This window comes from Danio rerio, chromosome 2 (assembly GCF_052040795.2).
Source record: "Danio rerio strain M-AB ecotype USA chromosome 2, GRCz13ab, whole genome shotgun sequence".
Lineage (NCBI taxonomy): Eukaryota > Metazoa > Chordata > Actinopteri > Cypriniformes > Danionidae > Danio > Danio rerio.
Genome location: NC_141022.1, coordinates 57,696,330 through 57,712,900, shown reverse-complemented (window position 1 = coordinate 57,712,900; position 16,571 = coordinate 57,696,330). Strand labels below are relative to the sequence as shown.

The 16,571-nt window shown below is 35.2% G+C and overlaps 1 protein-coding gene and 1 long non-coding RNA gene across 4 annotated transcripts in view; one reads left to right on the top strand and one right to left on the bottom strand.

Moving 5' to 3' along the window:
* LOC147846549 (uncharacterized) overlaps positions 1-16,571 on the top strand; it is a 1,651,758-nt gene that overhangs the window by 487,621 nt on the left and 1,147,566 nt on the right. The window lies entirely within an intron of this gene.
* The window catches only part of piezo2b (piezo-type mechanosensitive ion channel component 2b), a 257,364-nt gene that overhangs the window by 155,888 nt on the left and 84,905 nt on the right, over positions 1-16,571 (bottom strand). For all 3 annotated transcript variants that reach the window (XR_015478970.1, XM_087241404.1, XM_087241405.1), the window contains exons 7-8: positions 14,576-14,789; positions 3,168-3,336 (exon numbers count right to left, since the gene is read on the bottom strand). Coding sequence is in view for 2 of the 3 variants with exons in the window: in XM_087241404.1 (XP_087097530.1) it covers positions 3,168-3,336; positions 14,576-14,789 (383 nt within the window). In the remaining variant the exon portion in view is untranslated. The remainder of the gene's footprint in view (positions 1-3,167; positions 3,337-14,575; positions 14,790-16,571) is intronic.

Below are 16,571 nucleotides of genomic sequence, written 5' to 3'. Positions count from 1 at the left end.
GACCAATGAACAATGCCAGCAGCCAACAGGACTGAGGTGCAAAAGAATCATTTCCCACGATTATTTCATTAGTTAGGGTTTATTTCAACTCTTTTCTGAAGAGATTCTTGTTAAAAATCATTAATTTTGCGGAAATGTACATACCAGTAAAAGAGCAGCAAAGCCAGTTTATTGGCTAGAGCCAGCCAATGAGATGGGGCGTTTCTGTTTGTCAGGACACAGGGCAGCTCACGTTGTTGGAGGCCTCGAGCAATCAGAGGGTAAGTTATGATTTTTAATAATTATCTATATGTTCAATACTGTTAGCTAAGCTAAGGACTGTGCTAGGTGCTTCTCTAATTTGTTTTTTTATATAAGAAACAGTTATGAGTTATGTAGGAGTTGCTTTCTATCATGTTATATGGTTCTAAAGATACGATTCAACCCACATGAAATAAGTTGTAATAGTATTTATAGTAAATAATATTACGTTTTTGAACCATACTAACTATAGTAAACTGTATTATACTGTATATACTGCAGTATCTACAACTTTGTTAATGAATGCAACAGCACACTGTAGTATTAACTAGCATGAACTGTAATAAATTAAAGTATATTTACACACACATTAATAGCAATTAAAAATAACACTAGGCGTTTTAGTTTCTCACTGATTATACCGGTTTTTGTTATAATAACCTGCATCATGGCTATCTATCCATCTATCTATTTACATGTTTGTGTACAGTGTGTCCTTTATATCACTTTTTTAATTATGAACGTTACTAACTATAGGTTATTTCTCAGTTTCCTGTAAGGATGGAGTGATAGGAGAGATCAGCATGTTTCAAGTCGATGAGGAACTCAGAGAAGCTGCATAGCTTGAAAAGGATGTTATTTATGCTAAAGATGACATGATGATCCAGCTCATCTACAAACACTTCAAAATGATTTAGATCATTCAAGAGGAAGCCGACCATTTGTTTTCTCTTTTTACCTGCCAAGATGACTACAGATTTGAACAAAACACACACTCACCAACACACAACTTTTATTTTGCTAATTGTTTAATGTAGTATTTTTACACTTTACTGTAAAGTAGGGCTGTCAAACTTAGTTCCTGGAGGGGCGTAACCCTGCACGTTTTTAGTTTCAACCCTGCTTCAACACACTTAAGTGAAAGTTTCAAACAAACCTGAAGGACTCAGTTAGTTTGATCAGGTGTGTTTAATTAGGTTTAGAACTAAACTTTGCAAAGCTGCAGCCCTCCAGGAACTGAGTTTGACACCTGTGCTGTAAGGGAAATGTTTAACATTAATTTGTCAAATAAAATTTACAGTGCAAATAAGTGCAGCGCAAATGTCTAGTTACTTGTATTGAAATATTTCAGGGTTTTTCCTTGTTCATAATGAGATGGAGGTGGTAAATCCAACTTCATCATTACCCATCAAATGTTATCTCCTCTTTAATCCTTTGCTCAAACCTTTAGTAATGGGCAAAAAGCAAGCCATTGTGTAAAGCTGGTTGATGCTCGCTGTAATAGAGAGAGATGATGACTGTTCAGCTTATGTTGCTTAACCCTACAGATGAGATGCTCAAAGTGGACCCTCAGCCGAGCGATGGACACTGTCTCCCTCACCTAGTTGCTCTTCCTTTAAACACACATATCATGTTGAAGGATGCAAAATCAGATGTAATGGATGTAGATGTATAAATCAGAAAGAAATGAAACTGCTTTAAAATGTATTAGGTTTTACATATAAATATGTGTTCTTAACAGATTTTTTTCAACTTGATATTTGCATAATAAATGACATTAGAATGTTTAGTTTTAAACAGATAGCTATATTTCAATCTTATCAAATTTAAGCTATATATATATATATAAATATATATATAAATATATATATATATATATATATATATATATATATATATATATATATATATATATATACTTCAATTTATTAAAGTTCATGCTAGTTAATACTACAGTGTGCTGTTGCATTCACTCATTAACAAAGTTGTAGATACTGCAGTATATACAGTATAATACAGTTTACTATAGTTAGTATGGTTCAAAAACGTAATATTATTTACTATAAATACTATTACAACTTATTTCATGTGGGTTGAATCGTATCTTTAGAACCATATAACATGATTGAAAGCAGCTCCTAGATAACTCATAACTGTTTCTTATATAAAAAAACAAATTAGAGAAGCACCTAGCACAGTCCTTAGCTTAGCTAACAGTATTGAACATATAGATAATTATTAAAAATCATAACTTACCCTCTGATTGCTCGAGGCCTCCAACAACGTGAGCTGCCCTGTGTCCTGACAAACAGAAACGCCCCATCTCATTGGCTGGCTCTAGCCAATAAACTGGCTTTGCTGCTCTTTTACTGGTATGTACATTTCCGCAAAATTAATGATTTTTAACAAGAATCTCTTCAGAAAAGAGTTGAAATAAACCCTAACTAATGAAATAATCGTGGGAAATGATTCTTTTGCACCTCAGTCCTGTTGGCTGCTGGCATTGTTCATTGGTCAGGCATCAGCCAATCAAACAGCTTTACACCTGCCCCGCCCCTCCCCCGCCCCGCGCTGCTCACGCCTCTGCATTTGCAAGTGCACAGATGGGTTCTGCTACAGAGATCGCGGGAGATGTGTAGCAAAAGTCAGAGCGCGGGAGATTTGTAGTTGTACTGACAAAACTGAGAGGTTGTGAGTGCCGACCTGTGGTTGTAGAGATAAGATGCAATCAAATTTGCCGTGCACACGTGTGTCTGTCATTTTGTATTTGTAAATGACATTTTACAAATACACAACTATTAATCTGCAACTTCCAATTCAAAACACAAGTGTGTGGATTGTTGTGTGTGTGTGTGCAAATCGAGGGATTCAGCTGTTCACATCAGAGCTGTAAGTGTACATTTCAACCTACACATACAAATATTATTATCACAAGTGCTCACATTTACATTTGCAAGCTCTCGAGTTACGCAACTGATTTACCTTCATATATTATCATGGCACAAAAAATAAATAAATGAGTTATTAAAACTTTAATGTTTAAAAATGTGCTTTAAAAAAATCTTATTTAATTTTGTTTTGCTTTTTAATATTGATATTTGAAAAAGAATTTCCCAGAAAGCTAAGTCAATAGTATAAAGGCTCACCATCATCATGGGATCCTGCAGCCACAGGCGGATCAGCGTGGCCAGTGTGTAATACAGGACCAGGATCATTATGGGATTGACGAAATGATGCCATTTGAGTCCACTCCTGACAGCAAGCTTCCATGTAGAGGAGCAGTCTGTGTAAATGATGGAGGAGATGCCAAAAACACTGCAGAGAAGGGAATAATAAACAAGTTATAATGCTGCAAATGATCACATGACCTTAAAGAGTTAAAGGGACAGTTCACGCAAAAATGAACATTCTCATTGTATACTTTCCGTTAAGTAGTTTTTTTCTTCTGTTGAAGACATATTAATATACAGTTGAAGTCAGAATTATTAGCCCCCCTGTTTATTTTTTTTCCCTATTTCTGTTTAATGGATAGAAGATTTATTCAACACATTTCTAAACATAATAGTTTTAATAACTCATCTCTAATAACTGATTTATTTTATCTTTGCCATGATGACAGCACAAAATATTTGACTAGACATCTTTCAAGATACTAGTATTCAGCTTAAAGTGACATTTAAAGATTTCACTTGTCAGGATTCTCCACTTCAGTCTTCTTAAATCTTATTTAAACTCCAGACACTTGTCCTGTCATGTTTATGTTTGTGCTCGGCTCAAGTTTTCTCGGGTCGAGTACTCATATTTCCTGTCAGTGTCTGTCTTTGTATGAGCGCCGTCTTGGCTGCATTTGGGCCGTGCGTTAGGTCCCGAGGTCTGGATGTACTTGAGATGTGTGCAGCAGGGTGTTCTTTCTCAGCGTCTCTGTCTTGTTGGTTTCTGGCGCTGGGATTGAACATGCAGGTTGCATCTGTGAATGCATGGTAAGTGTTTTCATTTATCGTGTACTCGTGTCTTACGATCTTAAAACAAGTGGCTTGGTGTTTACACTGTGGCTTTATTGTCGGATTTCATGTGAACACGCGTTTAATGTGTACTCTCATAGTCTCAATTCCACTATCGCGCCCTAAAGCGAGCTAGCTAAGGCAAGCCAGGGCCAGTCGGGTTTCCACTGTCACTTCTGGGGCCTGATCGGGCCAAAGCAGGGCTTTCTCGGGGCCAGCGGCCGGTCTTTTTCGGCCCGCCGAATACCTAGGGCCAAAGAGGGCCAGCTGGGCTTCGGAGCGGAGTGAAAGGAGAGGCGAACTTTGCTCGAGTCTGGTAAAGATGGCATGCCGTGAAATAAATAAATAAAGGAAAGAAAACAGCTGGTCAGTTTAAGATAGGCTATTCCATAAAACACATTATAGGCTAGGGGTCTTTTTGTTTATGATCGCCCTTATGTTTCCCTTTTAAAATGTAAGACTTTTGCATAAAATAATAAAAGTTTTAATTTATAAGTGACATTCTAAGCTGCGTCCTCCTTAATGTTTCAATAACACATAATAATCTTTACACCATATTAAAGACACAGCCGCCAGTAAAGGTTGTCGAGAGTTTTTGTCAAGTTTAAAAGGTGATTTTAAAAAAATTAACAAAAATTGTTAATATTGCAACAAATGGTGGAATAGGTATTTAAGTATTAAGTTATTCTCTTCAGAGATTTTTAAAAAATGGGTTATATCTTATTTATTATATTTTTTATATTTTATGGAATAATAAAAGCTTATTTATCATGTTAGGATTTTATAGTGTTTTTATAGTGATGTTTTTTCTGTTCTTGTTGGGTCTGTTGCAACGTAATTTCGTTCTGCATTACAATTCTATTGTGATGATTTGAATGACATAAATAAAGGAAACTGAAACTGAACTGAAACTGATTTTGTGTATGAAACATGCGAATTTAGATGCCTGTATGTGAGTGTGAAACCGGGCAAAAGAGCGCTCGCTTGACAGCTTTGTTGATGCCTCGAGTGGCTTTTTCTTTTATTTATTTTGGAGGTAATACACAATATGAATACAACAGAAGACATAAAACTTTACAAATTACGTGTCCATTTTTGTAGGCTCAACACAATAGTGTCATATCTTGATGAAATAGCTTAAGTTATATTGAAATCATAAAGAATTACAACTATTGGATATAATAAAATCACATTAAATAAATAAACCAATATAAAACAAACAAAAGTTAGCTATAACTATGTAGGAGTATACAATACATAAATTAAACTGTTTTAAAGCCAAATTAAACATTCATTTTATACAGGCCTCTCTGAAAAAAAAAGATTTCACATATTTTCTAAAAACAATAAACACCAGAGGTTTAAAATAATATTTATAAAGTATTTGGATATGATGATATTAATCAAATCGTGCAAACAGTGCATTTTTAGGGGTGAGTGAAAACTGAAATGACCTTCCTTTCTGTCATCCAGTCCTGCGTAGCGCCGCTTTACAAACGAATTGGGGAAAACGGCAAGTAAAAATGTGTTTTATGTCCTCAAACAAGTGTTTATGTTTTTATATGACATGGTAAAATTTAAAAATGAAATGTTAAATGTAGAGCTTTATTAGTGAATAGCTGCTGAGCTCAACAATATATAGGCTAAATGTCAGAACTTTCCTGTCAGTCTGTTGTTTGTCTTTTTAGTTATGTTTTCCCCCACAGGGTTGTTTTTATTCTGTTTTTGTTTCTTGTTATAGTTAGTAAAAAAAACTCTTGAGTCTTTACTCCTTTCCCCACCCGCTGACAGTGACAAACTAGGTTAATTAGGTTAGTTAGGCAAGTTAGGTGAATTCATTATAAGTGGTTGTATAAAAGTGAGTTGTTCTGTAGACATTCCAAAACAAAATATTGGTTAAGGGAGCTAATAATATCATCATCATCATTTTCATCCGCTTATCTGGGGCCGGGTCGCCTACAATGCACCGGCCCCTTACGACTCCCCCTGTAGGTGGTGGGCCTGCAGGAGGATGGTCCCACGTCGCTCCTTCGGGCTAAGCCCGGCCACCAGGCATACGCATACAAGCCCCAACCCCTGGCCTGGCTTCAGAATGGGGCCCAGGCTGCACGTGACCTGTCACCTAAGACCTTTTTGCCTTGGGAGACCCACCAGGGGCATAAGCCCCTAACAACATAACTCTTAAGATCACTCAGGCACTCAAAACCCTCCACCACGATAAGGTGGCGGTCCATGGAGAAGCTAATAATATTGGCCTTAAAATTGTAAAAAAAAAATAAATAAATAAAAAAGAAAAAATTTAAACTGCTTTAATTTTAGCCGAAATAAAGCAAATAAGACTTTCTCTAGAAGAAAAAATATTATAGGAAATACTGTGAAAAATTTCTTGCTTTGTTAAACATCATTTGGGAAATACCAAATTAATAAATAAATTTATTTATTTATTTATTTATTTATTTATTTATTTATTTATTTATTTATTTATTTATTGTTTTTTATTAATTAATTTGTTAGTTTGTTAGTTTGTTTTGTTAGTTAGTTAGTTAGTTAGTTAGTTGATTGATTGATTAATTAAACAATTTATTAATCAATCAATCAACTAACTAACTAACTAACTAACTAACTGATTATTTAAAAAATTTAAATTAAAATTAATAAAAAAAATATATAAATCACAGAAGAGCTAATAATTTTGACTTTAACTGTACATTGAAGAAAGCTGAAAACTTGTGGTTACACAATGGTTACAGGTTTTTCAACATTTGTTAAAATATCTTTTTTTTTGTGTTCAACAGAAAAAAGAAACTCAAAGAGGTTTGAAACAAGTGAAGGGCGTGTAAATGATATGAGAATTTAATTTTGAGTGAACTATCCCTTTAAAGAGGAAAAACAGGAAGTGATGTCAAAAGCGTAGACTTTCAACGCTGTCATTCAACAGTTCTGCAGATCAAGGCGACAGGTCTTTCGTCAACTACAATTAGGCCACAGTCTTTTCCACCAGAAACACACACACAGATACACACATCGGTCTGCTTCCACTACTCACGCCAAAACTGCTTTTACAGAGAAAGGAGCAGTACTAGCACAAAAGACTGGGATTATGATTTCCATTTTAAATGTCTATTTATGGATCCAAAGGAAGGAAAGAAAACAGGCTTGTACACTGTAAAAAGAAAAAAAAAACATTTGTTTGCCGAGTTTTCCAGTATAAAAGTGTTTTAAATTAAGATTTATTAATCTGAAAAATGCCTTGAAGCATGTTATTTCAATTCAATTCTATTTAAGTTTATTTGAATAGCTCTTTCACAATAATTATTGTTTCGAAGCAGCTTTACGAATGGTGCACATTACAGCATTACAAATAAGATCAGAAAAATTAAGGTAACTGTAACTAATTAACCAGTAACTAATAGCTATTAACAGTTAAAGTTATACATACAGTTGTAAAACGATGGTTTGTTCTGTAGACTTTCAAAACATATAGCTTAAGGGGGCTAATAATTTTGACTTAAATGGTGTTTAAAAAATGTAAAACAGCTTTTATTCTAGCCGAATCAAAACAAATTAGACTTTCTCCAGAGGAAAAAAAATATTAACAGACATACTGTGAACATTTCCTTGCTCTGTTAAACATCATTTAGGAAATATTTAAAAAAGGAAAAAAAAAGTCAAAGGGGGCGAATAATTCTGACTTCAACTGTATCTCTCTCTCTCTCTCTCTCTCTCTCTCTCTCTCTCTCTCTCTCTCTCTCTCTCTCTCTCTCTCTCTCTCTATATATATATATATATATATATATATATATATATATATATATACACACATACACACACACCCACACAGTATACACACACACACACACACACACACACACACACACACACACACACACACACACACACACACACACACACACACACACACTATAATGCTTATTCCAAAATTTTTGTATATTATATATATAAACATATTATTTACTATAAATGACTATAGCATTTTAAATGTTTAACAGCTGGTTTAATTGGAGTTTCTGTTGTGATATACTATAATTTGTTTTAGTACAAGATATTATTAGCAGTAAATAAATGAACTGAACTATTCTGCCTCATGTTTCATTGACAGTTTTACTGTCTAAGATATGACTGACTTGGATTTAAGTAGCTTTTATTTAAAAATAAAAATTGTAAAAAAATATCTTAGATGTAGCTAAGCTACTTCTGCCATGTAGCTTTTAGCTTAGCCTCCTACATTTCCCAGGGGGTCGTTTTTTGTGTAGTTAAGCTGCATTTTAAGTAGAGTAGCTAATAGCTTAGCTCACTACATTTTTCAAGTAGCTTTCCTAACACTGATTGTCAGCATCATACAGGCCTATAGTTATAATAATAATAATACAATATAGTTGATATTTATACATGATCAAACTAGTGTGCAACTTAAGCAAAAAAAAAAAAAAAAAAAAAAAAACGCTAAAATTGTTTTAAATTTGGTTTTGTAGTTTGCATTTTTTTATTATTTAAGTTCATTTGATTGACTATATAAAAATCAGCGGATCCTATCAGTGCATTTATTGGGTAAAATTGCTACTTTTTACTGTAATTCAATGTGTTTTTGATCTTAATAAATGCACTGTCACTTTGATCGTGAGCAGCACTTAAAAAATAGACTCAAAGCCGAAACTCTTGCACCACTACTGCGTCAGCGCCACTCACGCTCTCATCAAATCTTCCGAACCAATCAAGTGCTCTATAGCATCTGACATGCCCCGCCCCCTTCAAGACGCTTCTCATTTGCTTTTCATTTGATGTGCTTTGAGCTGAAGCGCTGACAGAGCTATGATAAAAACAAACCCCTACTGGCTGTTTTTTAAGGGGGAGGAGCTACTATATGCCCCACCCTCTCTTTGTGTTTCAGTCGAGATTACGTCAAACTTTGAAGTGTAAATGAATAATATGGTTAATTTACTTCAACTTAAAAAATGATGGATTTTTTTCAGTGTAAAAGCTGCAGAGAGAAGGAGCAGCAGAGTGTTTTTCTTTATCAACACTGATGTCAGTGGTGTGAGAGACGAAGCAGAAACAGCTGCTGAATCAGACCGTCAGCACCTGTGGATCATAAGCAGACACTTTACACAGCCTGAGCTCATCGGAGAATACAGGAAACACACACTGTGAAGGACGACTAATGCTAAAACACACACACACACACACACACGCTGCTCACTAGAGCTTCTGAATGCATGATCGCAAAGCAAAAAAAAAGCTGCTCTTTACTGCAGCATAATTGAAGCATATCAGAATGCACTAAAATGGCATCAGTGAGAAAAATATTTATTTAAATATTTTTATAGGAAATATAAATATGTTAATATATTAATTATGTTTATTTATGATGTTTAATTATTAATCCAAATATATGGATTTTTTTATTGTAAAAAATATTTTATAACATGCTTATATTTCATGCTGCACTTATCAAACTAATGTATTGAGATTTTAAAGTATATTTATTTGACATTTGTTGAACTATCTTTAAAAAACAGACTGGATAATTTTATTACAGTACAGGTTTATATTACAGTAATGAGAATATTTAAGTAATTATTATATTATATTATATTATATTATATTATATTATATTATATTATATTATATTATATTATATTATATTATATTATATTATATTATATTATATAAACACTTTACAGTTCGTGTGGCATTAACTATACCATAGAATCTTGCACAGAAGGGATTAAACACAGCGACAGAAGCACTTAGAGAATGTACTCGTTTTAACAGTCAATGACAGAACCAGAAACATCAAGCGTTGTCTAGTATTAAAAAAAACTTCTTACTTATTATTATCTTTCAGATTGTGAAATATGTGAATTAGCTATGAATTACTGTAAGTAAAAAATAAATAAATAAATAAATAAATAAATAAATAAATAAATATATATATGATCCTCCCTAAAATTAAAATCCTAAAATAGCCCCTGGTAGAAAACTATGATTAAAATTTTAAAATGCATGGCGCTGTGTGGTGTGCGACCCCTTTGCACAAAAAGTCTTGTCGCCTATCCAATTTTTAGGAACAACAAATAATAACTTGACTTCTAGTTGATCATTTGGTATCAGAAGTGGCTTATACAGTATGCAAGGCAAAGGCCTCTAGATTACGCTTATTTTACCACAATAAATATGATCATGCCTTGATTTTGAATGATTTCATTAGGACAGTAAAGTCTGACTTTGCTTAGACAAAAGTCTTGTCACTGAACAGAAATAATGTCCAGTATAGAATATAAAGTCATGCTGCAGTGGAGACAGAATGAATATTGTGTCTGACTCCATCATGAGCTTGGAGGACTGCATCCATACATCTCTGACATGACTCAAATCACTGATTAATAAAGTCATCTGGAATGGCAAAGAAAGCGTTCCTGCAGGACTCCCAGAGCTCATCAAGAGTCTTTGGATTCATCTTCAATGCCTCCTCCTCCATCTTACACAGACATGCTCAATAATGTTCATGTCTGGTGACTGGGCTGGCCAATCCTGGAGCACCTTCACCTTCTTTGCTTGCAGGATCTTCGATGTGGAGGCTGAAGTATGAGTAGGAGCGCTATCCTGCTGGAGAATTGTCCCTCTCCTGTGGTTTGTAATGTAATGGGCAGCACAAATGTCTTGATACCTCAGGCTGTTGATGTTGCCATCCACTCTGCAGATCTCTCGTACGCCCCCATACTGAATGTAACCCCAAACCGTGATTTCTCCATCACCAAACTTGACTGATTTCGGAGAGAATTTTCAGTTCATGCATGTTCCAGTAGGTCTTTTGCAGTATTTGTGATTATTGGGATGCAGCTCAACAGATGATTAATCAGAAAAATCCACCTTCTGCCACTTTTCCAAATGATCAACTAGAAGTCAAGTTATTATTTGTTGCTCTTACAATTGGGATCCACAAGACTTTTGTCAGTGATTATGTTTATAAGCATCTAAGAAAAAGTACACATCAGAGCATCTCAGAATATCTCCAGTCCCCCAAAACATCCTCCTAAGGATTAATACTATAGTAAAAAGGTTGACTGTATTAGTAAAGTTGAATGAGTCATTTGTTTGTTGTTGCTGTTGTTTCATTTATTGTGTGTAAATGATGCTGAATTTCTCTTATCTGCGTGTTTTAGTCTGAAGGTCTTTTGTAGATCTGCTCTTTGTCTGAACAGCTGGAACGCCTGATCTTTTATCTGTGAACTCTGTGCGTCTATCAGAAACAGGATACAGAGCCGCTTTTCTGCTGCAGGGCATCATGGGTATTCACATTCTCATTCATTATTTACAGTTGCCTGCAGGTGTAGATTCATATGCATGATGACATTAAACATATGACATATTACATGAGCATTACTGGCACTGTGGTACGAGCTTGCATTCACAGTCCAGTGATTTATAAATAATTCAGCGTTTTATTTAGATAAAATAAATATTATGGAGAGCAACAGGCGGATTTGGAAATAAAAGCTTCATGTATTTTCTTCTTTGGGACAAGAATAACTTGTAAATGTTTAAATACTGACTTATACAATCTATTGTATTTGCCTTGTTCATTTATTCGGTTTCATAATTGCTGTTTGGTTTGGTTTATGTCATGTGACCAGGGGCTAAAATTAACACTCTGACATACTTTAGGAAAAGTTACCAGACACACTTTACTTTTATATATTAAATACTTTTATATATTAAATGTTTTGTGCATTGTTCTATTAAAATGAACATGGCAGAAATAACAGCAGTTTTTAAATATGAAAATATTTTCTAATTAATAATAATAATAATAATAATGTATTATTATTATTATTATTATTATTATTATTATTGTTGTAATTATTAACTAACAAATTGTAATTATATTATTATTATTAATAATGATAATAATAGTAATAATAATAACAACAGTAGCAACGACATATATAATAATAACAACATACTGTTGTTGGTTTTAATTATTATTATTATTATTATTAGTAGTAGTAGTAGTAGTAGTAGTAGTAGTAATATAATTGCAATATGTTAGTTAATAATAATAATAATAATAATAATAATAATAATAAACATGTATTAATATTGTTGTTGGCATTCACTATTAATGTTAACACTAATGATAATAATAATACTTATTACAATTATTATTATTATTATTAAAATTATTATTATACTATATTGCAATAATAACATTTATTCATATGGTTCATTCATTCATTTTCAATCGCTTTACCAGGGCCGGGTTGCGTGGGCAGCAGTCTTAGAAGAGAAGCCCAGACTTCCCTCTCCCCTGACACTTCTTTTTAGCTCCTTCGGGGGATACCGAGGCGTTCCCAGGCCAGCTGGGAGACATAGTTCCTCCAGGGTGTCCTGGGTCTTCCTCGGGGCCTCCTCCCGGTGAGACATACCTGAAACACCTCCCTAAGTAGGCGCCAAGGAGGCATCCGAAACAGATGCCCGAGCCACCTCAACTGACTCCGAGGCTGAACTAATTCCGAGCTCGTCCCGGGTGACAGAGTTCCTCACCCTATCTATAAGGGTGCGCCCTTTTACCTCGGAAAGAAACTCATTTCGGCCGCTTGTATCCGAGATCTTGTCCTTTCGGTCATAATGCAAAGCTCATGACCATAGGTGAGAGTAGGAATGTAGATTGACCGGTAAATTGTGAGCTTTGCCTTTCGGCTCAGCTCCTTTACCACAACAGACCGGTACATCAACCGCATTACTGCTGCACCAATCCGCTTGTCAATCTCACATTCCATCCTTCCCTCACTTGTGAACAACTTTTTCACCTGGGGTAAGGACTCTCCTCCAACCTAAAGATGGCAAACCACCTTTTTCCAGTGGAGCACCATGGCCTTGGAGGTGCTGATTCTTTTTTGCATTGTGGAGGTGCTGAATATTGTTGTTGGTATTTATTATTAATGTTAATAATAATAATAATAAAAAAAAGATAATAAAAACAAAAAAAACAAATAATAATAATAATAAGATAAATATGATGAATTGTTATCATTATTATTATTATTATTGTTATTATTATTATTATTATTATTATTATATAATTTAATTATAATGTCAATGATTATTATTATTATTAATATTATTATTATTATTAGATAAAATAATATTATTAATAATATTTAAAATTTAAATTTAAATTTAGTTGTCAGTATTTATATCCCTGGGTTTTAATAAAATAATGCATAACAAGTGACTCACAGATGCATGCAGCAAATCATTTACATTTACATTTAGTCATTTAGCAGACGCTTTTATCCAAAGCGACTTACAAATGAGGACAAGGAAGCAATTTACACAACTATAAGAGCAACAATGAATAAGTGCTATAGGCAAGTTTCAGGTCTGTAAAGTCTAAGAAGGGAAGTATTAGTGGTATTAGTATTTTTTATTTTATTTTATTTTTTTTGTACAGTTAGTGTGATATTCAAAGAGGCAATTGCAGATTAGGAAGTGAAGTGGAGACTAAATAGTTGAGTTTTTAGTCGTTTCTTGAAAGTAGCGAGTGACTCTGCTGTTCTGATGCAGTTAGGGAGTTCATTCCACCAACTGGGCAGATTGAGCGTGAGCGTTCGCGAAAGTGATTTCTTCCCTCTTTGGGATGGAACCACGAGGCGACGTTCATTCACAGAACGCAAGTTTCTGGAGGGCACATAGATCTGCAGAAGTGAGAGCAGATAAGAAGGAGCAAGGCCAGAGGTCACTTTGTAGGCAAACATCAGAGCTTTGAATTTGATGCGAGCAGCAACTGGCAGCCAGTGCAAACGAACTAGCAGCGGAGTGACATGTGCTCGTTCAATCAGATTGCACATTCAATAAATTACGATAATACAATGAAATTAATTAAAAGTGAATAGCACACTTTCACAATCTCCACAGCACTTGTTTTTACATGCATTTGCTGTTATGATCATTTCAGGTTCTGCTTAAAAAAACTTTTTTAAAAATCAAATCTAATACATTCCTATGGGGATTACTTTACATAAATAAAACGAAATGTAAAACCCCCTGCGGCAGCAGAACAGTTTTTAGACACCAATAGACCCTTCCCACAAGACTGTTTTGACAAGTTTAACGTTCATCAGCACCTGAAATCCTTGAAAGGTTTTAATATTTCGATTTTTTTTAAACATATGAACATTAATATGCATTTATGTATGCATTATATCATCTTTGCATCAAATTACAAAAATCTAATTACAGCTTGTGTGAGGTATTTGTAATGCAGTGTCTATGGGGACGGGAAATTTATCATTGCTCTCTCCTCTGGCTGCCGTTTTCAGTCTCACACTATTATTTTCTTTTTTCTGAAAGTCTTGATAACACCATCGGGGAGCTTTTCTTTTATTATTTCAGCAAATAGGATTTTTTTTTTAATTATTTGTTGTACTCTCTCATTCACTACGCTCTAAGTTTACCCAGCTATGACGACTTCTTCTACTGAGAAAACCAGGAAATGTGAAAAGTGTCCATACAGAAGCAGAAGTTCTGACCTGGTATATCCATCGGTGGGACTTATGGCTTCCTGGAGGAACTGAAACTGGTTGATATAAAGCACGATGAGATGTCCAGCACTGAAAATGGCCATCAGGACACACAGACAGCTGAACAAGAGCTTATCGAAGGTCTTACAGAGAGACCACCATGTGCACAGACCCAGAAACACGAAGAAATACACAGCGGAGGACAGAGAAGGCAGCGTCACACCTGCAAAACACAACAAATCACACTGAAAAATAAAAGATTCATTGGATTTACAACATTTTTTAAGGTAAGTGGTTGCAAACCATGTATAAGGGCTGAGTTTAAACAAACAAATTAAGTGTAGAAATGTTCAACTTAATTGTTTGTTTAATTTCCGTCCTTATAAGTTGTTTGTAACCACTTACCTTAAAACATGGAGTAAATCCAATCAATCTTTTTTTAGTGTAACACATCAAGCAAGATTAGAGTTTTATATTATCAATTCTCTTTATTTTACATTTGCATTTAGTCATTTAAAGGGTCATTTTTTGAGCTGTTGACAGTCGTATATGTGCCCCACACTGCTAAAAACACTATTAGGACACCTATATTTTACTAAAAAGTGTAAATTGGTTGTTTTTGCGTTATTTTAAGCAAATTCGTACTTCCGGTTTGAAACGAATGACATAATTCCAGCGTGCAGACTGGACGTCTGTGCCAGAGTGTGTCTTATTACGTCTTACAGCCTGCTGCATTAATGCATGAGTAAAGCTTGGTTCAAACCAATCAGCGCGCTCTATTGTGCAACTTCATTAATATTCATTACTGTCACAGGGTTTAGACGACAGAGACGCCACGTTGTGTTGGCAAATCAAGCGTGAAGTGTTGCTTTTATAGTTTGCTGCAGTGAAGTTTTGTTTTCATTTTCTCTCTGTGAGAGCTCAGCTGGAGTCACGTGTGGATTAACAGTGTACGCGACGCTCGACAACCATAACTTACGTGTCTAAGGAGGATTATTGTTTACCTGAGAGCTGTTCTCATCTGCAAACGCTGAGATCCGGATTCGCTTGTAGTCTCCTCTTAATAAAGATGCGGCTCTAGTTGCTGGTGATTGTCCTGTCTCTACAGATTTGGTAAGTGAGCGACCAGTGCTCTTTGTTTATTCAGTTCGTATTTTATTCGAATCAAAAAAACTATTGCACCGAGTGTAAACAAGTTAGCACTACAACCAAACTATAACCTCATGTAGGATTTTGTGACCGGAATAACACACTGACGCTTCTGTTCGGTTTCTGACGCTACCTGCCGTGTGCATCTAAGTTTCCGGGAAATGCTGAGTTTTTTTCTCTCATTCGCCGTGCGGTATCAAACATTGCATGAAAAATACACGCTTAGAGCAGTTCCTCGAATCAAATATCTCGTTTGTCGCGAGGGACATGAATGAATTCCCTGAATGAAAGAGCCAAACTGCAGTTAAAGTCCACCATTTAATAATTTGGCAAAAAATTCGACTACAGATGTCCATGTTAACAGACACATTGTCCGCTGTGGGTGTGTTTTGACTCTGAAATTCAGCGCGCCCAAATAGACACTCCCACACCAAGCCTCTTTTCTTCCTCCGACACTCCCACTAAACAGAGCTGGACACGCCCACTTTTCTGACTTTTTCCAAAGTAGAGGTGTGAAAACACCCTGCTGAATCGAGGGGGTTTCATGGCCCTTTAAGGGTGGCCTGGTGGCTCAGTAGTAAGCACTGTCGCCTCACAGAAAAAAGGTTGCTGGTTCGAGTCCCGGCTGGGCCAGTTGGCATCCCTCCGTGTGCTCTGGTTTTCCTCACAGTGCAAACACATGTGCTATAGTGTGTAACTAAATTGGATGTAGTGCAGGGGTGGCCAACCCTGTTCCTGGAGAGCCACATGCAGATTTCAGTTGCTACCAATATCAAACACACCTGAACCAATTAATTAGGACCTGAACACCACGTGATAATTACAGGCAGGTGTGTTTGATATAGGTTGCAACTGA